Source organism: Phascolarctos cinereus, unplaced genomic scaffold (genome assembly GCF_003287225.1).
Source record: "Phascolarctos cinereus isolate Bilbo 61053 unplaced genomic scaffold, phaCin_HiC Scaffold_3;HRSCAF=262, whole genome shotgun sequence".
Classification (NCBI taxonomy): Eukaryota; Metazoa; Chordata; class Mammalia; order Diprotodontia; family Phascolarctidae; genus Phascolarctos; species Phascolarctos cinereus.
Window position 1 is genome coordinate 74690114 of NW_027555736.1, and position 25635 is coordinate 74715748.

The 25635-nt window shown below is 36.5% G+C and overlaps 1 protein-coding gene across 4 annotated transcripts in view; it reads right to left on the bottom strand.

Annotated features, from left to right (window-relative positions):
• LCOR (ligand dependent nuclear receptor corepressor) overlaps window positions 1-25635 on the bottom strand; it is a 130448-nt gene that overhangs the window by 26611 nt on the left and 78202 nt on the right. For 3 of the 4 annotated variants that reach the window (XM_020996977.2, XM_020996978.2, XM_078150942.1), the window contains one exon: window positions 23274-23367. In XM_020996977.2, the coding sequence (XP_020852636.1) occupies window positions 23274-23367 (94 nt within the window). Of the gene's footprint in view, window positions 1-10802; window positions 20657-23273; window positions 23368-25635 lie in introns of those variants that run through there. The other variant, XM_078150943.1, reaches the window with a different exon arrangement.

Consider the following 25635-nt stretch of genomic DNA (forward strand, 5'->3'; position numbering starts at 1 on the left):
CATATATTATAGGATAAATACAAAACAAATATAACATAGGGAAGGAGGGCACTGGCAGTTAGAGAAGATCAGGAAAAGTTTCGTATGGAAGGTGATGCTTGAGATGAGTCTTGAAAGAACTGTCAGATTCTAGGAGGCAGAGATGAGGAAGAGAGAGTATTCTGCATATAAAGGAAGGGCAATATGACATGCAGATAGGAGATGGAATGCTGCACTTGAGTTAGAGCAAGGTCGGTTAGGCTGCAGTGGGGAAGAGAAGAGAAGTAGAAAGGGCTGGAGAATTAGGAGAGGGTCAGGTTGTGAAGACCTTTTAAAAGCCAGAGATGATATTTTATCCTAGAAGTAAAAAAAGGGTTTACTAAATGACATCATCAGACCAATGCTTAAAGAAAATCACTTTGGCAACTGTATGGAGGATGGATTGGAGTAAGGACAGAAACAAGGAAACCAATTAGGAGGCCACTGCACCACTATAGGCAAGAGGCGATGAGGACCTGAACTAAGTGGTGGCTGTGTGGGGAGTGAGAAAGGGACGGATGAAAGTGATAAAGTGGAAGGAGAAAAGGTAAGGTTTGGCAGCTGAGGCTTATGGCCTCAAGATGGCTGCCTGATTGGAAGCAGACTTTCCAGCTTTCACACAGCTATTTCAGCAAAACCCCCTAAGCTCACATAAGAACAAATCATGCTTCTCAATGAGAAAGTATAATGAAGTAGTCTTCTACTCTAGAACTGTGCTAAAAAGTCGGTGAGAAGTCCTAGGGCAGTAGGAAGGGAGCAAAGCTGGTACCACCACAGGGCAGTTCCTTATCACAAACAGAAGCAGGCCAGGGCACGTGCAGCTTGAAGGGGTCTGTTTGCATCCAGAGGCTGTGAGAGCACAGGGTGGTTAAATTCAGGGTGGTTAGAAAGCCTCCACATGGGGACAGTTGAAGCCCAGGAGAATGACAAAAGATGAGTGTGCTGCTAAATGCTTGGACCAGGACCTCCTGGTAAGTGACTTTGAGGGCCCTAACACTCTGTCTTGAGAAATCAGAGTGGGTCTTGAAGAGAGCCAAAGTTCTGGATTGGGGTGTGCTAACCCCAGGATGTGAAGGTCAGTACAGAAACGTAGGGAAGGTCCAGGGTGAGACCAAGCATGGCTAACCACTCCACCCAGAATCACAGGAAGAGATGGAGCCTGCCCATGGCTCAAAGCTCCAAATCAGGAAACAAAGTAGGAGAGATGAAAAAAATTAAAGAAAATGCCTATCAAAAATTATTATAAATCTAGAATTCCTCAAAAATGAGTCAGTAACTCCATAACAACTAGAAGTACACACTCAAAGGAAAAAGACGATTTCCACGAGGACTACCAATAATCATAAGAAAAAATACCCTAAATCACTAGCAATTAGTGAAATTCAAATAAAAACAATTCTGAGTTAACACCTCACACCCATTAAATTGGCTAGGATGATAGAAAATGACATGCTGGAGGAGACATGGGAAAATAAGTATAGTGTTACACTCTGGTGGAGTTGTGAACTAGTCCAACCATTCCCGAGAACAATCTGGAACTATGCCCAAAGGACTATAAAACTGTGCACATACCTTTTGGCCCAGCAATATCACTACTAGGTCAATATCCCAAGGAAATCAAAGTGAAAAAAAAAAAGACCCATACGTACAAAAATATTTATGACAGTTCTTTTTGTGGTAGGAAAGAACTGTAAACTGAGGGGACGCCCATCAACTGGGGAACAGCTGAACAAGTTATGGTATATGAATATAATGAATACTATAGTGCTATTAAAAATGACAAGCAGGATGGTTTCACAAAAACCTGGGAAGACATATATGAACTGATGCTAAATGAAGTGAGTAAAACCAGGAGAATAAAAACACAGTAAACACAGTAAGACGGAGGGTGGGGTGGGGTGTGTGGACCTTTAAAGGAGGAGAGAACTTTAAAGCATTTCTGATGAAAAGATCAGAGTTGAGTAGTAACTCTGAAATACAAACATACAATCCCAGAGAAACCTGCAAAGGTAAATTTATTTGAGTAACTGGAAGATGTATGTAAATTAAACAACTTGTAGAACTGACAGTCCAATAAGAGGAGAAAAAAAAGAGTCCCACAAGAATGGTAACATCTTGGGGGCAGCTAGGTGGTGCAGTGGATAGAACACTGGCCCTGGATCCAGGAGGACCTGAGTTCAAATTCAGCCTCAGACACAAAACATTTACTAGCTGTGTGACCCTGGGCAAGTCATTTAACCCCACTGCCAAGCCAAAAGAAAAAAAAAGAATGGTAACATCTTCAAATTGGGAGAGTTAAATAAGAAAAAACATTCTGGGGATGAACTGGTTCTGTTCTGAAGATCCAAAGAGGAGAAAGAGATATGACTAGTAGAGAAAGAGTTAGATAGGGGTGGAGTGAATATTGGAGTGAATGAGAAGACAGTACCAACACAGAGGATGGGGTAGGTTAAGTGGGCAATGGATGAACCTCACTCCTATCTGAAAGACAGAAAGGAGGGCTGAATGTGAATACTTGTACTCGTGCACACACATACACAAACATCAAGGCCCACAGGAGAATAAGTGGGTTGGAGGATGGAGGTAAGAGGAAGAATAATAACAGGGAAGGACTAGTCACAAGCAAAAGAAATTTTCTGATCCTAAAGGGGGATTAAATGGGAAAAAAAAATCAAAGAACTAGAATATAAAGTAGTACTTTAGACTGCCTCAGACAACTGAGGAATGGCTGAATGAATTGTGGTATAACAATGTAATGGAATATTATTGGTCCATAAAAATGATTTTTTTAAAAGATGATTTCAGAGAATCTGAGTAGTATGAACTGATGCCGAGTGAGGTGAACAGAATTAGGTAAACAATGTATATAAGGATAGCAACATTTTAAATAATGATAATAATAGTAATAATAGCTAGCATTTATATAGTGCTTTAAGGTTCATAACTCATTTGGTCTTCACAATAACCCTGAGACAGGAACTATTATTATCTCCATTTTACAGATGAAGAAACTAAGGCTGAGAGAGGGTAAGTAACTTGCATGGGGCCACAAAGCTAAGTAAATATATGAAGCAGTATCTGAATTTAGTTCTTTTGGATTCCAAGTCCAACAACACTGTTCCCTTTTGGCCACCTAGCAGACTAAAATAAAAACAACCTTGAAAGCCTGAGAACTCCCTACAACGGAAGGGTGTCTCCAGAGAATGGAACTATGATGAACCCATCTCCTGAAAGAAAGATGATGCACAGAAGGTTCTGACACACATTTCTGGATGTGGTCATTGTGTGGATTCATTGTGCTTGAGTATGCTTATTTTTTCAAGGTTTGGGGTGTTTTGGGGTCCTCTCGGCATCAAATTATGGAGTAGAAAGGGAGGGTTAGCAATACAATGCCTTCAAAAATAAAAAGGGCCAATGTAACAATTTTAAAAATTCACAGAAGAGAGCAAAAGGAAGTTCAAAAAGACAACAAACAGGAAGAGTTCTGAAAGTAACGTCTGTCATTTTATATACTTTTTTTAAAAAATCAAGTAAGAAATGAAGATTCATAGTTACATATGAAAACCTTGTTTTGCTCTGTGCGTAGAAACATTCTTATTTTGGGGTTCCAACTGAATAGCAATGTGGTGTGGAGATGGTGGGGTGGTGGTTGAAGAGAGCTGGGGACTGGGATAATGGCAGAGTTGCCAAAAGAAAGGGCAAAGGTAAGCGGTTTCGAGGGTTTGAGGGGAAAGAGAATGTATGGAACACGCTTCTTCCTCATTGCTGACAGATGGAATAAACTTTCCAGCTTTCTTCCCTCAAGGTCCAGCTCAGGTGCCACCTCTTCCAGGAGGTCTAACTGGTATGACTCTAGCTAGGAATGGTTTTCCAAAGGTCGGCCACCCTGTATCATCTTAGCTGCATGTGTGCTATCCTGCCATATACGGTCATGTCCTCAAAGGCAAGGGAGAGGCCATTTTTCAAAGCTGCATTCCCAGGACACAGAATGCCCCTTGTACATGAAAGACATTTAATAAACATGTGTTGAATTCAAGAACAATTATTGGCCCTAACATTTAAGTCACAATAATTAGCACAATGTTCCACCTACAAAATAGTAAATAATCATTTTAGAAGAGAATAAATCTCTGAATAGGAGTATAAAGCCATGCTATCAATGTTTAAAGAGGATCCCTGTAAACTCATACTTCAGTCTTAAGGAAGTTTTCCAGAAAAAAAGTATTCCCATCAGTTATCAATGAACCATATCCATCTTGTGATCTTTAGTGTTTTCTCTAGCTCCTAGATGATAACAAAAAAAATTTAACTCAACAAATATTGCCTAATTCCCCCATCAAAATATGAGCTCCTTTGGGAACAGGATTGTATTTTTGCCTCTCTCTGTGTCCTTAGCACTTAGCACAGTGTATGACATACTGCAGGTGCTTTTTAATTGCTGATTTACATGTGCAAGGCAGTGTGTTAGGCAACAGTGAGTACAATGATTCTCTCACACATTTCCAACAAAAATGTCCTCTGCTCCAATTAAGAATTTGTATTGATGGGCCTCTGGACAGATCATGTTCATTTCCACTTTACCCCCTCATCCCTGCTCATGCAATCCTATTTAGCCTTCGACTCACTGTACCTCCTCCAACTGCTCTGGATCACGTTTCCTCTGCTTCCTAACTTCATATAAGTACATACTATTTGGCCTCTGGTTATATCCTTGTATTTTTTTCTAATCCCTTCTAGCCAGAACGTAAGCTTCTTTAGGCTGGGACCAACAAATGCTTTTGAAATAAATGAGGGAGAGGAACAAGGAACTTAGAGAGAAGAGCAATAGAAACAACACCATCCCTTGGACCCTGAAAGATTTTACTCGCTTTTATCATGTAGGACTAAATGTTTAATGGGAAAAAATTGCTACATGCCTCAAAAAAAGGGAAATGTTTTTTGCTTGGAGAACATTCCTAATACCTAAAATTATGCAACAAAGACTACACAAAACTACCTACAAAAGAATTTTAACATAGTTATGCTGCATTCTCCATCTAGTGTCATTTATGGCTGCTAAAGGCTTGCTGTTTAGTTATTTTACTACGTCTGACTCTCCGTGACCCCATTCGGGGTTTTCTTGGCAAAGATATCGGAGTGGTTTGCCATGTCCTTCTCCAGCTCATTTTACAGATGAGGAAAGGGAGGCAAATAAGGTGAAGTGACTTATCCAAGGTCACACAACTAGGAAGCATCCGAGGCCAGATTTGCTTTAGGCTTATCCTGCTGAAACTCCAGTATTTCTAGAAACAAGTGACCCTTCCACAGAAGCTTCTGGCAAGGTTCAATGCAGTTATTTGCGTGTTGTCTCCCCCATTTACATGTGAGCTCCATGAGGGCAGAGGGCTGTTTTTTGCCTTTCTTTACATCCCTGGCATTTAGCACGGTGCCAGGCACATAGCAGGTACTTAATGTTCACTGCTTTGACTTGACCTCTAAAGCATATTTTAATAGAAATTACCTACTTCTTTTTGTACTTTCTGCTCAACCCAATCTGCATTTATACACTTTCCTATTCTCTTTATTGTGCAATTAATCTTATCAGAATATACATTTTACCTACTTAGACACATGAATGTCAAGGATAGAAGAAAAATAAGAGATTCTGTAGTCTAGTGGATACCAAACTTTGTTGATTTTGCATCCTTATCAGTAAAAATTTGGAAGCATACATTCCATGTGTGTGCGCGCGTATATGTTTACAAATCATGTACATGTATAGCTATACTTATGAAACATACAAAAAATAAGATTTCTAAAGGATAAGATAGTCCACTGGGAGCCACTAGAGTTTACTAAGGGTCAGCTTCATGATATAGGCAAATCACTTTAGAAACTGTGTAGAAAATGGATTGGAAAGGAGAATGACCTAATAAAGAGACCCATTTAAATGGCCACTGCAATAATCCAGTCAAGACATGAGGGGAGGGGATGTGGAAAAACTGGGACACTAATGCACTGTTCGTGGAATTGTGAACTGATCCATCCACTCTGGAAAGCAATTTGAAACTATACCCAAAGGGCAATCAAACTGTGCATACCCTTTGACCCAGCAATCACTACTAAGTCTGTATTCTAAAGAGAATAAAACAAAGAGGTTGGGGGTAAAGGACTGACTTATACAAAAATGTTTATAGAAGCTCTTTTTGTGGTGGCAAAGAATCAGAAATTGAGGTGGTGCCCATTAATTGGGGAATGGCTGAACAAGTTGTGGTATATGAATGCAATGGAAAACTATTGTGCTATAAGAAATGACAAGTAGGCATATTTCAGAAAAACCTAGAAAGATTTACATGAGTTGATGCAAAGTGAAGTGAGCAGAGCCAGAAAACTGTACACAGTAACAACAACACTGTACAATGATCAGCTATGAATGATTTGGCTATCTCAGCAATATAACGATCCAAGACAATTCCAAAGGACTCATGACAAAAAATGCTATTTGCCTCCAGAAAAAGAACTGAAGTCTGAATGCAGATCGAAGAATACTGTTTTCACTATTTTTTTGTCTTTGTTTTTTTCCCCCTTCACAACATGACTAATATGGAAATTTTTACATGATTGCACATATATAACTTATATCAAACTCCTTACCATCTTGGAGGGAAAGGGAGAAACTTTGGAAAAATTTTTTTTAATGACTTAAAATTTGTCTTTACATGTAACTGGCAAAAAATAAAATACTATTTAAAAAAGAGATATGAGGGCCTAATTTGAAAAAGGAGGGAGATAATGTGAGCAGAAAAAAAAATAAAAAAACCATGAAAGATATTGTGAAGATTAAAATTACAAGATTAGGCAACTGATTCAGTATGTGGGGTTGAGGGAAAGTGAAGAGTCAAGGATAACACCAAGGTTGCAAACCTGGCTGACTAACCCACAGCAACAGGAAATTCAGAGGAGGTAAGAGTTTGAAGAAAAGGTATTCCATTCCACATCATTCCATTCATAATGATTCATTCTGTGTTTCTCTTTCATAGCCACCAAAAAACGATGTGTGTGAGTGAGGAGAAGGATCCTTTCCAATGGCCAATGCCCAGAGGCACAAAGTTTTTTGTCACGGTAATTGGCAGATAGGGTATAGGAGGCTAAGGCAAAGAAGGCAGGGAAGAATTGTGGCAGCTCGGTTAATGCAGGTACCTGGCTGGGGCAGCCACAAAGGAAGTCAAAGGAGGCAGAGTAAGGGAACCTTAGTAGGGCGGGGTAGCTACTTTGGAGACAAACCTTTGATTGCCTGGTAGAGGTGGAGGAGAAGATACAATCCATCTGCCCACTCTGATCACGTAACTCTCAGGGTCATTAGATTACCCCTACTTAGGAGATGACCTCTCTAGTCTTAACTTCATTTTACAAATGAGGAAACTGAGGGCCAGAGAGATTAAATTACTTGCCTATTGTCACTCATCTAGTTGGTGGCAGACCTAGAAAAGTGCTATTTAGCATAATGGTACACTCTTCAGCCTCTTGTTTTCATGTATCTGACAAGCAATTCAATAAACATTTGTTGTGTCTACTACATGCCAGACACTGGGGATAGGAACATGAAAACAAAGCCATCCTTGCCCTAAAGAAGCTTACCTTCTATGGAGGTGGGAGGACCAACATATTCATACAAAAAGAAATGTAAAATCTATACAAAAGAAATACAAAGTAATTTTTTTGGAGGAAGCACTGTGCAATAGTTTGGGTGGTCAGGAAAGACATCTTAAACGAGGTGTTACTTACACCTCTTCTAAGAGGAAGAAATGAAGAGAATCCAGACATAAACAGCAGCTTGTGCAAAGGTACGGAGATGGACTACCAAGTAGGTCAATTTGACTAGAACACTGAGGGCAGTAGTATGTAACCAATCTGTTAAGTGAGGCTGGAGACGGTGAAAAATGCTTTGTTGTCTACCCAACTAGATAATAAATTCCTTGTGGTCAAAGATTAATAAATGAGTAAACATACGTTCGTGTAATCAATTTAATGCGTCAAAGATTTTTGATTTCATTAGCATGGCAAATGACACATAGGCAAACTGCAAGTCCTTTATCATTTAGCAGATGGTCTCAAAAAGTTGCCTTTATGAAAAATTTTAAAAATCATCACTCTCTGGGCCAACTTGGTGATGACCCAGACCAGGATAGTCTTCAGACAACAAATGGTCCTCTACTAGGCCCATTCTTAAAGCCTTCCCATCTTGGTGCAGGTCCAGTAAGAGCTTACATTCTACCAGCATAACCTTCAAAATTCAGGGTTTCCTCCATGCATGATGAGTTAGTTACTGGAGGATATCTTTAGTGCAGATATATATGTTTGTTTTCCCTACCACCTAGTGCAGTACAGTGCTAGGTATACTATAAGGCCTCAGTATCCTTGTTAACGGTAAGAGGTATTCTACTGCTTTTTATAATGAACAACACCGATTTCATTCATACTGCAATTTCCCTTCACTCTACACTTAATTAAAATGGAAGCTAAGGAAAACATCAATTGTTAGTTTACCATTTAAAGCGACAATCTAAATTACAATTGCCTAGATTTAAAAGTAGTAAATGGATTGCATCCTATTTCCACCTAACCCCAGTGTTTTAGAAATCATCCTCCTTCACATTTACATTTACTGAGATGTAACAAAAGAACACTGTACTAGGCAATACAGATACAGAAAGGTAAATGATATGGTTGCTGCCCTCAAAGTGCCTACAATTTAGCCGTGGAGTCAAGCCACCTAAATAAAAGATAAACAGGATATGCCGAGTGGCAAATGAATACTACAGAAAACAAGGAGTATAATGGAGGGAATACTGATAAGTGCTGGGACAAATTTACACTTAATAACAGCTAGTATTTATATAGTGTTTTAAAGTTAGCAAAGTACTTTGTAAAGATTATCTCATGTTATCCTCAAAATCTAGCCCACTTCACAGATAAGGAAACTGAGGCAAAAAGAGGTTATGTGATTTGCCCAGGGTCACACAGCTAGCAAGTGTGTCTGAGGCTGTAAGTAAACTCATGCCTTCCTACCTCCAGGCTCAGCATCCTAGACATTTGGGGAAGACATTACAATGAGAAATGGGGGGACAGGAAGAGGAGTATATATTAGGAACACAGCAACTAGCACAGCACATTTTTCATACAAGCTGGTATTCAATTCATATGTGTTGAACTGAATTGAACAAAGACTTAAGACTTTTAAGGAAACAAGATGGCTAGTTTGGCTATAACCAAACTATGGTTTATTTCTTGTGGTGAATAGATAAGAGATAACTAAGCTAAAGGGAACCTATTCACACAAAAAAAGACAAAGCTCTTCAGATGTAAACTGCTATGGCAAAAACTTTATGGTAATATGACAATGGTAACAGGAATGCCCATTTTAAGAAAACTACAATAGGAAAAATCCAAATTTAGAGAACTGGTAAATATGGGCATGAGTTACATAAAATAAATCACCACAAGGTTTCTTAAATAATTATTTTCAGTAGCATATTTGAGATCTAGTTTGATTAACAAATATTTAATAAAACATGTCCACCTATTATGTAAAAATCAGATTTATCTATAAAAACTAAGTCATAGACTTTACTGAGCTGACAGAAAATTGTTCTGGAAGGACAGAAGACATAAATGTTTAATGCAGAGCAAGTACATAGTTATGTCAGCAGATATAAAATTAAACATAATGCCAAATACTGAGTCAATACACCATATCTATTTAAATATATAAAGCAGTCCCTTATTTTTTAAATTGGGTCATATTCCAAAAACTCTTTTAAAATTAGTTATCTGGAACTTTTAAGAGTTTTTCATAGAAACTACATTATGGTTAGGTAGCTAAGTCCTAAGGTCGGCCAATAAAAGCCTCTTTAGATAATTGTAAGCACAAAGCAATGGATATACTTTACATGTGTTCGTTGCGCCAAGGACTGTAATCCCTACATTGATTTTCAGATATACATACATATACATCATAATAAATAGCACTACATTTAAAACCAAGGACGTTAGCAATGAAATTGAAATAGCTGGAAAATTATTTCAACCAGTCAAAGCCCAATAAAGAGCCTAAGACTGAGAAATCTACTTTCTAAAAACATTTTCCTCTAAAAAATTAATGTTTGGCATTTCTGTCGACACTTTTAAAATAGCGATCCCCTTTGTACACAAAGTCTATATAACCTACATATACCTATTGGCCAGGATGCAGTACATCTTCATTTTATCACGTAATACTCTCCTTACTGGTCCAGATATAAGGAAATACCTACTTTCCACTGAAATTGTGTGTATTTGGGGGGGGGAAGCTTAATCTGTTAACATTTTTCTTATGTTTGTGCATTATATGCACAGTACAACATTCCAAAGAGCAAACACTATCAAGCAAATCATCATTTTCTTCATTTAAAAATAATTTATTTATATAGTATTATGGTCAGAAAAAAAAGATGAAGCTAGTCTTTAAAGAAAAAGTTAGCTATTTTCAGTTTGTTTAGCTTTGCTAAAAATGGCGTTCTCATTTTCACTAAATAGCTTTTGGAAAAAAAGTTATCCCAGGAAGAGCTAAATGTTACAAGTACAGTTACAGCCATTGATGTTACATCTGAACACTATAATCTGACAGTTTCCAAAGGGCTTTCATCTGGAAGCTCACTTATGGTAAAAATGTATTAAACATTTTTTTCCCACATATAACTTCTACCACTCACTTTTATTATTTCATGCCATTTAAAACATTTAAACACAAAGTGAAAGAATAAAACTTTTAAAAGTTTTTCACAACAAAATTTATTAGAAGAATAGTGGTTTTGAAAAGTCTAGCATCCAGTGAGAACTACCATACACAACATTACAGTTGGGAATGTTCTTCCAAAATGTCATGGTCAAATAATACAATGGAGCCATTAAATCTTACACATGCACGAAAGAACTAGCGCTTCTGACATATAATGAAAAAAAAAAAAAGGGGGGGGAACCACATGGATTAAAATTTAAGTACTTATCACATACATTAAGACACAGCTTATTTAGTCCAGTCAAAAATCAGAACTGCATTTAAAAAAAATTAATGTAGTGCAATCAAACCAAAAACCTTAATTTGTGATCATAAGTGCTCTACTACATAAAACATTGATCATAGCAAGAAACAAAAAGTTCAAATCACACAGTACAAAAAAATCTGTAAATAAATATAAACTACAGTACAAGAGAAATATTAAATTATACAATTCCGTCAAACTGTAAACAGTATTGAAATGAGGTCCATAAGAGTAAAAGGGGTTCCTGTTATATTTTTTCATGACACTTGAGCTTCTAGAAATCTGATAAATGCCATTTTTCTTATCTTCAAAGACTATGGGTTATACAAATGGAAAAAGAATTCTTTTCATATGTAAGATATCAAATAATAAAGCAGAGGAACAATCAGTTTTGTTAACCACAGATAACACTGCAGTAACTAAAAGATATATGTTTAAAGATTATCTTATTATCTTGTAGACTGATCTCTTCTCTAAAGATGCAAAGGACTAATCAGAACTTCACATCAGAAGAAATCTGCCATCTAGAGGTTAAAGACTACCAATTAGATGGAAATGCCTGCCTTTGTGCAGGGAACACCCTATCCCTGCCCCACCCCCACCTCTGCTGATTCTTTGACATTTTTACATACTAAATAATGCAACACCGACTTTGGCAGAATCACTACTAATAAACTCAAAGCACTTCTGGCCCATTGGTTCCATCACAGTGGCCAGTGCACAGAATTCTCTAAAGACATTGCATAACTAGAATGTAGAGGTCAGACACCCAAGGACCAGTGCTTGAATTTAGTAGTAGTCATGGTGAAGAAGCAAGAGCCACATTAAGGAACTGCCTCTATATAATTTATAGAAGCAGCTGGGAATGTCATTTACTTTAGTTGTGCTGGCTATTAGTGGCATTTTTAAGTATATAGTTTAATTATGCGTGTGTGTACGTGTGTATATATACAAATACATACTCTCACACACACACACATACACATCTCTTACAATACATTGTTAACAGGAACCCCCATGTTATCTGTTCAGTAGTAATAACTGAATATACAGAATGCCACTATAAGTGTCTGAGGCACTGTGTGCTGGAGAGTTATATGCAGCTTTAAAATCCGTTTGGCTGAGTTATACCTGGATACCTGAACTGAGTTTTAAGTTGACATTCATCAAGGATGTGCTACCAGCACTTCAAAAGAAAAGCAAAACAAAAAAATACAAGTCACTGCTAGGTTTAGGAATAGAGTAGAAGTACCTGAATTGAGTTCGAAGAGTGTGTCAGCTGTCCCTGAGGGTTCTTAAACAGTGTGAACAAGTCGGCTTCCTAAGCACATTAGTCTTACTTTACATATTGGACTGATAAAATACCCATGTCTGACAATTTAACAAGTGGAGGTTATAAAGAATTATGAGCAAACACTCCAAAAGTAGATTGTATACATTTCTTTTCAAAGCAGCAATAAGCTGCTGTAAAGTATACATCCCATTAGTACAAGCAACAAGTGGGAGTCTGATAAAAGTTTCTATCTTTAAAAGTCTGGTTTTCCGACAACACGGCATACAACCGATCATATCAATAACCAAAGACTATGTTATCTCCTAAATCAGAAAGCACCTAATTACAGACTAGCAATTCAGGATTAGGTTTTTAATCGAACACTTTGCTATTACATACTAAAATTCCTTAAACTAATGCTGGTATTCTAACCTATGTAATTATTTCCCCACCCCCCTTCATTTTAGAAATATACCATTCCACAACTTAAAAACATTAAGATTCATTTTTTTTCAGTCCTCTGATGTAAAAAGCATGTCAGCGAGCAAATATTAAAAATTTACATGGTAAAAAGGCTTGAATTTCAGCCAAAGATTCTAAATACTGCTCATTCCCTGAAGACATAAAGGGAGAGAGAATCCCTACCCATTTTCCTAGTGACAATAATGATCTGACACGATTTTTCTTTTGGAGGAATTTCCCCCTCACTTCCTCTCAAATCCAAATTCCTAAGCCCTAAAATAGCTTAATGAAATGAGAGAAAGTTCAAGCAAACACTAGAGTTGCCTGGAAGGTATAATATGTCATCTTTTTCTCCTTAAGACAAAGATTTATTTATATAAATGTGATCTGACCCCAGATTAGGAGATGGTTTGTTTTCTTTTGTTTTTTTTAATCACTCTAAAACTTACAGTACCTAAGACTCTAAAGACAAGATAAATTAAGACTTTAGTGTTGTAACAGAAAAAGTGCTGAATTACATCCCTTTTCCAATATTTTAAAAATGTCAGACAAGTGCTTTAATAGTGACAGTAAAATGTACTGCTCGTGCTTCCAATAATAAAGAAAAAAATCACCTTTGAAAAAGAAATGCCTTTTTAGAAGTGCAGCACCAAGTACTTATTAAACTCAATTGGTAGGTGTCCCCATTATTCTGATGAGGGCAGAAAAGTTTAGATCTTAATTTCATTTGGCTAGTAACTGCTGTGGTCTGTTCTACTGTATCAGTGTCCTATGTCCAGCCCCTTCCACACTATCCACTGAGAAATTAATCTCTACAGAGATTATTTTTAAATTAGTGTTTTCAGGATGATACCTGAGAAAGGGAGCAATTTTGCAGAACAAGGAACCCAAGACTGCACTAATACTGGTAATAGTTTCACAAATTCTTTGCCCAAGACAAACCTACAAGTCTAAGAGGTATGAATCGTTGAATATGTGTAACTGGTTTTTATTTTTTATTTTTTTTGGTATGTGTGTATAGGGTCATTTCCAGTGTCTAAAAATAATTACCTTAAGACTGTTCAATAACAGTCTAAAACAAGATAAACAGCTCAATTTTTACATACAAATAATATAGATTAAATATGACTACAATACTTGCTCCATCCAATTAATCTGTGATTAACTAAAAGTGCTTACTTTTAGGCTTCTGCAGAATCTTTTAGCTATTTAAACACATAGCTATAAATCAATCAGAAAACTTAAAAGTACCCTCCAACAAGTTATAATATCAGTAATTTATACATAACTCATACATTTTGATATTTACCAATTCAACACATATTAATCTAGATGCTTCTTGCAAATGGCTATAAAAAGGATCTAGATGATTTTTGACTCAAGAAATGTAGATGGCTCAACCTTATCACAGTATGTCCTCTTACTAATTTTCAGAGTTTAGGACAGAGTGTTTAAGCTCTCGCATCTTTATCCCAATTTAATATCTTTCAAAAGCCTACATATCTTCATCTCCTTCCCGTTCCCTCCCCTGCTCCATCGCCTTCATAAGTGTTAGGGTTCACAGCTATAGTGTTATGCTACGGGGCTTTTAATTTCTAACATTTTTTAAAAGGCTAAAAGCAAGGTCATTTTGGAGAAAAAGGGGTTAATTGCACAGAATCTCTCTCCAGTTTCCCTTCAAATGCCATATTCACATAACCTGCTCAGTTGTAACCAGACTTATTCCTAAGAAAAACAAACAGAAAGATCTGGGGATTTGTATTCCATGCACCATAAAGTTATTTTTTTCTTTTTAGTGAAGTCTGAAGAGTATTTTTGTATGAACAGAATATTTCTCTGGCCCATACTCATTAACTAGTGAGCTGTTTCAATAAGATCATTAAGCTTTCAATAGCACTGGTCTGGCCATAGGTATCAACATAAAGCCGTAATTGTAAAGGAAGGTAACAAGTAACAAGGAAAATGGTCTACTACTTCATGAAAGCCAAGAAGACTTGGCTTACCAAATTTTAATGTTTCCCATGAAACAGTATGTTTTGTTTAGGAGCTTTTCAGTCCACTGTCAATCTTCTATCACCAAAGACAGTAACCTGAATTTAGAAGAAAGGATGGCTCATGTGAAAAATGTCCTCTGGCATTCAGACAGGTAAAAGAAATGAAAAAGTGAAAGTGAGTGGTTCAAAGCCAAGGGGGAAACAGCTATAAATAAAGTGGCACCTAATAACCTAATATGTAGTTGATAGCTACTCAAAATTTCAAATTTAAGCAGAAACTCAATTTATCTCCCCAAAAACTTAGAAATGTAGTACAAAGCTTCAAGTTCTAGCAAGAATCACAAAAAACTCAGATGGAGCCCTATAACTGAAAGGTAAGTTCCAAGAGGGAAATGTGAGAGATGTAAGGGTCTACTGTTATGGAACAGCCCCCATTCCGTATCACTTGCAGGAATGGACATATCATATTGTTAAATACCTCTTGATGACAGAAAATGGCTATGACATAGCCTTTACCTGAATTAAGCCTTGCAATACAGTATGGAGTTTCTTCAAGGAAAAAAAAGTTGTACAATTATTAAACTTCCTATGGCGCCAACATATTAGAATATCTGATCTCTTATAGCTCATGTTACAGCTAAAGTAAAATGTTAGGGAATGAAAATGCCAATTGGTTGAGGTAATGATCGGTACTAGATAACCAGAGTTTTTAAAAGCACTTCAACATTGGAAAGGAAATATGGTTCAAATAAAGCTAATACATTTCACACTTGTTGAGCTTGCTCACCAGAACCATACAGTTAACTCCACATAAGGACCCCTACCACATAATGCCTTACTCATATTCATGATCTGCTGCAGCAAAGGCTTACTAAGCAATATCTATTTCAGTATAACAGCAAACTTAATACTTCAAAGTACTGTACACATAAATATAAAATGCTTGTTTTGTGAAAGGAAACAACCTTATCTTTCATGGTACTCGGAAGAGGGAAAAATTTCACAGCTGATTGCTAATTGTTCATAACCACTTAACTTCCTGTCGGCCTACTTAACACACTATCATGACAGAAGACTATATTACTGCCAAACTTGGTGACTACACATGAAGTACACTGCCTTAGGAATCAAAAGACTAGTGATAAAAATACCAGAAAGAAATCCTTCCACAGAACCACTTAGTGCTTTCACTACAACAGTGTTATGAGCTTGCGTATTGTTACCAGTGTTCTCTCACAAAATGGTAGGAATAACAGGTTCTAAATATATATCCCTGACCTAGTAGCATTATCATCCACTTATCAGAAAAGATGTGAGAAAGAAGGCTTTTGTGACAAATAAACTACATTTTCCCACTCCAAAAAGCAACTGGTCAACTGGGGTCTGGGCCCTGCAAAACCTCTGATCAGCAGAAATTAAGCATGCTAATAAGACAATCCCCCATTACAAATTTAAGATGATCCCAAACACAACTAGCAGATCTACACTGAAAGTGCCAACACAGCATAGCGGCAAATCAAGAGAGAAGTCAAACAAACATAAAGGGATCACTGCAGCACCTAGATTGATAGCCAGCCATGTGATGAACCACTTCAAGAAATACATGGTATAATGGAACTTTGAGAACAAAATTTAACATTAAAAGTGCACCTGAATATTACAAACTAACTTTACAAAACCTACAATAAGGTAAAATATATATCTTTTGAAATATTCAGCAGCTTTTTTTGTTTTTGTTTTTTTTTGTTTTGTCTTTTTTTGAGAGGCTCATGAAATTTAAAAGGGACCACTAACTAATTCCAACCATGCTTCACAAAACAATAATGGCTATTTTATATTGCAGTTACCAATGTAATGCAATTAGTGCTTTAAAAAAATCTACTAAAAAAAAAGCCAACACAAGAGACCTTTGGAGGAAATACGCTTGTTCAAAAGCTTCTCTGAAAAGAAAGTTTACCTGAATATTAAATCATCACTGATCTCTAGTGTAATGTTAAAAAAGCTTCACAGACATGAATATTACAATCTTCAGGTCTCAGGACATTTAATCTGAGAACATTTAGAGTTTGGTTTGTTTTTAAATTCACTTTCTAAACCAAAGCAAATAATAGAAGTACTCAAATTTTCACTATTTACAATTCTTAGCCTACAATCTGAAATGACACAATACAAGTTCTCTTTTTAAACTGCAGCATTAAAGGGTAGGCACACCATTCTTCTGCTGCTCGATTGTCATCCACTGAAACACACATAGAAAATATTTATGTTAGTAAAATGATCACTCCATGTACACTACAATGACAAAGTTTTACAAAACTCAACTCATACATCACTTAAATAGACTACCATATAGGGTTAAACCTCTCTGAACAGGAAAATTCTACAAAAGTTGAACTTTTAGGGCCAAATTTTTAAATGGGCCTTTAATGTTATCTATCTGCAAATCAAAAAATAGTACATGCACAAATTAACTGCATTCACCAGGGCCTTTTTGCAACAACCTTTAGTTACTGAATAATCCAAATAAAGTACAAGAAGGCACTAGTAGCCACAATTAATTATGTGCTGACAAAAAAATAACAAGGATGAAAAATAGGAGGCTTCCTTTAAAAATTTAGCCCTTTGCTCGCAGCAAACTTTCTACAACTTCCTTCAACAGCAGATGAAGCCACACATTTAACAATGCATTTTTATTGCAATTTCCAGCTAAGCTAGAAAATACTGCAGAGTTTACATACTGTTACTCAACTCAAACTGCTTATTATGTTCAGATGATAACTAGAAATCTAATAGGAAGCAGGCTCATTCAGTGTTTAAATCATCACACAAAGTAACTGAAGCAAACAAGGGCCCCAAGCCCAGTCTATGTTAAAAATGAGCAGTGCATATTTTTAAGTGACAGCAATGGTGTGCCTAACCTTTGAACCGTTAAGTTGCAGGGGGAAAAAAGTGTGTGTGTGTGTGTGTGTGTGTGTGTGTAATACACACACACACACTTAACATAAAAAGGCTAATTTAATTAACTGCTCCAGATTTTTCATACAAACAAAATCATGCAGTCTTGGGCCTACCTAATCCTCTTTCCCTATGAAATATTGGTATCTATTCGCAATCACCAACTTCAATTTAATCAATGCCCAAGTACAATGCTTATCATTTTTATTTCATGCATAAAAACCAGTGATTCTTTTGGTGGAGCAATTAAAAAATGAGAGGGCCTAAAAACCCCTCCCAATTGATTTTAATTTAGAGGATGTATGCAGTGTTTTTATTTTGTTTTGCACATGCACAGTTGATAATTCTGACTTATATAGAGCATTAAAACCTGTGGGCTTCACCTAGTTCTGGATGGCTGTTGCAGAAATACTAGAAGAATGTATTGGCTAAACTTAGTTCTGGGTCTACTGGAGTTTTAAAAACCCACCTCAAATTTAAATAAAAAAATTTAAAAAAAAACTTTAAGGAGTGCTTATATTAACATGATCTGAAACTGCCTAAAGTATTGTGTGCTAAGCAATTAAAAATTGCTTTTTACATCTATTTTAAAAATCTATTACTGAAACCTATTACTGTTAAAAACTGGAAAAGGAAAAGGGAGGAGGGGGAATTGATGCTAGATTAAAAAAAAAAACCTGCTACTAGCAAATAGGTTATTTAAAAAGGAAACACCCTAAGGATCTTTAGTCATGACTGAATTATAGCTAAATATGATGTACAGCCTAAATCAGATTAGACTAACTTTGGGGTTTTTTTTTCCCGTTTTTCCCCTCAACACAAAAAATGGATCCTTTATCAATGTGGTCATTTGGGCAAATTACTGAGGTTATAATGTCGAGAGATCATTTTTAAAAGATCACAGTTACACATATTTCCCTTCCCTATTTCCCCAACCCTAATATACAGATCTGAAATAATTTAAATCAGTTGCTGGAACTACACATAGTAGTTAGTAAACGCATAATCAAATCTGTAGAAAGGGTTTAAGGTTACAAAGAAATCTAGTTTTGCTAAAAATGAGGCATACTCTATCGTATCATTAAATGTACCCTGACTGCTCCTGAGTAAAAACGGAGCTTGTCCTCCATGAGATAAGGCTACATCCTCACAAACTGGTGAGATCAAATCCTACCCTTAGAAAATCCCAAACAAAATTACAATGAAGGTAGTGTTTACGAATAATTAACTGAAGCATTTCTGAAGGTAGTGTATGTACCTTTTCCCCTCCCCCCCAACTGGGTGAGCACTAAACAAATTATTAATGTTAAATGAATTTAATTTTTGAAAGAAAATAAAATGTAATTAGACCTAATTGATTACTTATAATTATTAAGGAGATAACCAATCTCCATGAGCTCAAGAGATTTACCCTATCTAAAGAGCAAGTACTTTATTGTAATACTTCAATTAGCTGGATCCAAGGAGAAAGAAAATTCTGAATGATTTTCTAGTTTCAGATGGCTTTCTAATTATGGACAATAAAGCTCCAAGTAGAAGAGAGTTGGGTTTTAAAAGTGGCCTTTTCAAAAAAAAAGGTGAATATGACAGTAACTCCCTTCCCTCCCACAAAAAAGCACACTGGCTCTACAGGCAAGGAGTCCACTTCCACATATCTGCATTCTCTGTGAGGTAAATCAATTCTCTAAATTGTAGAGAAACATGCAAAAGGCCAAAGGAAAAAAATAAAAAAGGTATTTTGAGCCATACTGCACATGGAAAATTTCAAAAATGCAACATTCACAATGCACCTTTCACCTGGCTGTTCATGCAAAATCTGCAAAGAACAAGTGTTACAGTAAATGGAGTCAGGTGCATCAATGATAACTGAACAATGCAGCAGTGCTCACCCAGTTTGTAAAGTAATTGGCACTCTACAGTATTCCTACTCATCTTTTGATTCATTTGCACTTTGTGCTGCCTCTCCCTGGGGATCTAATTCAATCTTTACTGAAACATCTGGACCCTCCGACCTCATTAATTTCATCTTTTTCTTTGGAGGGTTTTTCAAAGTGCCCAGCCTCTCCTTTACTTTGTACTCCAGTGTACTGTGGGGAATTCCATAAATACTCTGAGCTTTGGAAACACTCATTTTTCCACTCATAACCACCGAGATTGCTTCCTCCAGTATTTCACTGTTGTACTGTCTATATCTCCCTCTTTTCTTCCGAGGCTGCTTGGAGCCTGGGTCTCCTTCTTGATCCGACGTGGGATATGGCTGTCCAGAGGTAGACTGCTCAGCATCTGAGCCCCAAGAATCCGGTCCAGCATCCAGCATACTTCTTCTATTTTGTTTTGGAAGAATAGCCCTTAACTTTTTACTAAGCGCGCTCTCCGTTTGTGAACCCATGACCAAAGAACTATAGCTATACTGGTCACCAGTGCGGGACTCCCATGAAAGGTCCATGCCTCGAACTTGTGGTATCTTTAAATCTACAGGAGATGAATGGCTCACGTCCTTTTTTCCATCTTGTTTAGTTTGAAGTGCCATTTTTTGAAAGACAGAATTTTCTGTAATATAAGGAAGGTCACTGATGTTGCTGAGTGCACCATTTCCCCTGAATTTCATGCGGCTGAAGTTGAATTCATAATGTGGTTTTGCCCAAGAGGCCTCCCTGGATAAGATTAAATGTTGCCCATGATTCTGCAATCCAGATGACCCAAGGCTGGCAGCTGAGGAGAACTGGTTTCTGCTCAGTAGTTCTTCACTAATCTGCAGTGATCGCGCCAGTGGAACTTTGAGAGATGTGGAGTGGCCAAAACCTTCCCTGGTTCCATCCTGTAGGCTTCTTGGAGGTACCCCATCACCACTCCGAAGTCCGTCCGGACGGTGCTGGCTGGGTCTCCCAGGTCGCCTAATTGGATGGAAGGAAACTGATGTGAGCAGGACTTGCACAGGTAGGGAGGGATGGGTGAGGGGACCACTCCTTTATTAGAAGGCCTTGCTTGGGTAACATCACTTTGTGTTATTTATTTTCTCTCTCTCTAAAATTTAAAAAAAGGTCTCAGCAGTCATTTTAAAACTTGTCCACCAAAAACAAAACCAAAACAAAACCAAAAACAAAACAAAAACAAAAAAACAAAAACCAGGAGCTTTTTGGGCAAAGAAAAATGAAACCTGTCAGTTGGTCTCTGGTTGGGTTCACAAATTTTCGGAGGAGAAAGGCTTCGCGCAACTGTCTGAAAATAGCACCTTAATTATAAATTACAAAGTAATCGTCAGTCTCCATAGCTCTATACACAACTGTGTTATCAATGTGACGTTACCACTAAACAAGTACAGTAATAAAAGAGTAAGCCAGATGACTTTAAAATGCAACACATTCAACATACATTGGACAACCTGCTACAAAATCCGAACTGTTGTTCACAATAGTGAAGGCCATGGATGGGTGCTCATTTAATCCACACAAAAATCATCATCAAAAAATAAACAACTCCAAACAGCTTGTTATTCTTTTACACTTGAATGAAAAGCAAAGTGGTACTGCCACTAGCAAAGAAGCTGCATGTTAACAACTTACCACACTGCTTCCTTTCAGACACAACGAGAAACACAATGAATGAGAAACCTCTGATTCTCCATTTGAAATGAGCCAGGCTCAAAAGAAATGGTGTTTTCTTACCTCCAATACTTTTATTCCTCAAATCCTACTAAATTCAGTTCACTTCAAAGTTATGAGCATTATGTTGTATGTCTTTTAAACTTTATTTTTAAAATCTATTATTTGTGGAGTAATCTTTTCTATCTATACTTTAAGTTGATAGCTCCCAAGGAATGCTACTCAAAAGTTAATGATTTCATGAATTACTGGTTCTTAGCCCATTTTTTCCCACACAACTACAAATACAAACTTATACTGGTTTGCAAGTGTCACACTTTCACAATGACAACAGATTATCAAGGTCAATGATGGTGAATGGTAAAGCATGCCCAAAAGAAGTCATAACATTAATAAAATCTAGATAAGAAAGTGAATGTTTAAGAAATTAGACACACTGGTATGGTCCCTATTATATTTACAAAAATAACATGCTAAATTTTTTTTTCTTGTGGGCTTTGTGTTATGATCAGCAAAAGTTAACACCCCAAGGATAATACCAAAACTTCACCTAAAAACAGGGTGGTACTGCTAACTCACTTAAGAGACTAGCGAACTTGATCAGAGTTCCACAAAATGAAAAGAACAGAGAACTAACTCCAATGTGAAGGTGTGGGCTGCAAAGATAAACTTAAAGCAAAACACGATGCTGGTTTTTCCCGCCAAATCACAGGTAAGTCTTATCTAAGAGTTCCACATTTAGTCAAACTACTTGGGCTCCTGAAAAATTCCCAACTATTCCAGGATATTGTGATATAAGAACAGAATTTACTGAGAGGGATATATTGCATTTAAAATCAATATCTGAAGAAGAGAAAGGTGAAAAAGAAAAGGCAAATACTTTTTAAAAACCAAAATGGATAAAATCAACAACAAAAGTTTTATTTTTTTCATTTCAAAAAGACAGAAAAAATGAAACATTAAGGAAAAATAAGGGACAGTGTTGTAGTAGCTGATGTTACAAAGCATTACAAGGAAGGGATACTTTTTTAAATGACAGCTAGAGCATGTTTCAAAAAGTTAAGACATTTTGATTTCTCCTACCTTAATCTATGTAACTTCCAAATGGTTTACACTTATTATTTAGGATTACTAAGAAGGTTGTCTTTCATATCTAACATACTATAATTCAATGACAACTTATTAATATTGTTTCCCATGTATCTCAATTTATAACCTATTCTACATAAAAACAGCTCCTTTAAAAAAACACATGGTTAATAAAGGACCCCAGATGAAATCAATATGAAATCTGGTTCCTAGAATCTCAGAAAATTCATTTTAATCTTTAAGAGTGCTATAAAAACTAATTTTATAATGATTCTATATATTGTCCTGATAGAGGTGGTTACCTATCAATACCACACCTCAACCCCACCTGTTAAAAGAGGCAACAGAAAGCACCATTATAGTTTTATATGAACTGTCAACATTGGAAATTATAGTTGCAGTTCACATTTACCAAAACCCCCAAATTCCCTATGTACCAAGTTCTGTAATGAAGTCCTCTTCTTATCCAAAAGCTTCAACCTAAAGACTATAACTGATATGCTTTAACTTTGTAATATCTGATTAAGGTTATTTATCCACATGTCAAACCAACAAATCATCCAAAAATACAAATGCATTCTTGCCAAGTTCTTAACTACTTAATAAAAACTAAAGTTAAAATTATTAGCCTATGCTATCAAATTTCAGAATGCAGCTTTTCTCAGGAGGTGGACTAAAGGCTGACTTTAGAAAAGATCCACTACAAAAATCATTACTCTGAAGGATTTCCATTTATTTTAAATATAAGAGGAGATTAGTATCAATCTGTAATAAATTGCTTATGATACATTATGGGAAAACGGCAAATATTTTCCCTTACCCGTTCCCTTGAGTATTGGAGCAACCTGGAGAATGGCTGAGGGAAGTGCTGCCAGCACATGGACTTTTCTTAGTGGACAGATCAAGGACACCGTCTGTAGAAACATAAAGGAACATCTGAGAATGCGGGAAAAACTAGGTGTAACCATGAACTCTGTTGGATTAAAAAAGTTAAAAGCTATTGGCCTACTGTGGATGAATACATTTGTTTTTAATTTCCGTTCTTTTTTTAAAAATGTTCTTTATTTGTTTTTATTTCTGAACCATTAATCAATCAATCAAATTACCATATTATTTAGAATATAGGTCATCACATCTAACTCCCTGTGCACCCCGCCACACCCCCCTTCTACCAAAAAAAGGACTCTCTTAAAAGGGGGAAAAAACTCAAACAGGTATACACTAAAAACAATGCCAATTATAAACTTGCTTTCGATTTTACACAAGTTAATGGTGGGAAGGGAGGTAAGTCTGGCCTATTGTCAGAGAAACCTAGCAAAAAGATTACCTTTTGGCAAAGCAACTACAAATTTCACAAACATTATGACAATGTCTTACAAAAGGCAGAATGGTATAGCCAAGAGATAAGTAGCTTTGGGATTTAGAAAAAAGTCCAAGTTTTGTCTAAAGCCCACTTCTGAAGCACATTAGCTGCCTGATCTGGGCAAGTCTCTTAACATTTCATGGCTCAAGAAACCCTCTAAGATCATGAGCTGCAGAAAACAAGAGTTTTCTTCATATAGCCTTTATACCAGTGAAATCCAAGGTCTAGTTAGTCTTCATGGCTAACATGACCAAAGATTAATAGAGAGACTGCTTCCAACCCTTCAAAAGTTGGGGCATTTTACAAGACTATCAAAAATAAAACAAGATATTAAAAGTATCAATTTATGTTGTTCCAAGTTCTTTATGAGACCCACTGGCCTTGACTTTCTAAATTCAAAAAGAGCCTGTCTCTCAAACTCACAAATTATAAAGTCAAACACCTAAAAACTAAGTCTATATAGAAAAGGTAAAGTCCACATATCTTGGGTTCTCAAAATACTTGCAAGTATTGTTCAAAAGGGGAATTTACAAACCTAATTATGATGATTTTATTATAACAAAATATTTTTGTTAGATTATAACTGAATGCTGTGTTTTTTAAAATACAGACAATGATAAATGCTTGTTGACTGATTAGGGTTAACAGAGAACTTTATGGACACTGCCCTGCTGGATCTTTACAACAACCTTGTGAGGGACAATACTGATATTATCCTCACTTTACAAATTAGAAAATAGGCTCAGAATGGCTAAGTGACTTGCCCATGGTCATACAGTTATCAGATATGGGATCTGAACCTATGTCTCCAAGTCCAGTGTTGTTTCCATTATACCATACAAAGAAATTCCATAAAGTGGGATTAGATATAATTAGTATGTGATTTCATATGCATTTAATTAAAAATGGCTATATTCCCAAGATCACAAATATAGAACTGAAAGGGATCTTACAGATCAGCTAGTCCAACCCTCTTAATTTTACAGATAGGGAAAAGGTCACCAGGAGATTAAAAGAAGTACCCAAAGTGACATAAGTAGCACAGCTGGGATTTGAACACAGGTCCTGTGTCTTCAAGTTCAGGATCCAACTCTGGTTCTTTTCCTACTACACCCCCACAGCCCTTCCTACACAATTGACCAAAGATAAAGTATATAATATGATAGTTCTAAATACAGAAATGTTTCCTAGTCAGAAATCCACCCCAAGGGGAAGTTAGTAGGAAGGAAGTTTTAAGTTTTTTTGTTTTTAACAAAACATCAAAGTGGTATGCCAAGTTTCAAGACAACAAAGCAAGAAAGATGAAGTGTCATTTAAGAAAGCATCCTTTATTAACCAAGAACATACCAAATGTTATATTGTTACCATCTGCGCATAATATTATACAAGAAAATTACACTTTGTATATAGCATTAACAATTAACCTTGTAAACTTAACCCAAAATACTGCATGATTAAGATTGCATTTTAGGCAAAATTAATGTAGTAGGTTAATATTAAATACCCTCTGCCACCAGGTGAATAGCAGCAGGTCTCTGAAATCTAGTTTCCCTCTATTTGGAGATAAAGGGATATAGGATTCCTGTGTACCTTCTCATTTCCTACTGCAGGGTATTATAAACTGATATGTTGTCAAGACTAAAAATATTCATTTAAAAAAAGTAAATCTGATGCGACTGGTGCATTTCCAAAGACATCCATTTCAACTCTACATGGAAGTTTTATTAATCAAAAATGTCCCATCTCTTTTTAAAGATATAACCACACTATGCCCAAATGGCTACAAAAATGTGCATACCCTTTGATCCAGCAATAGCAC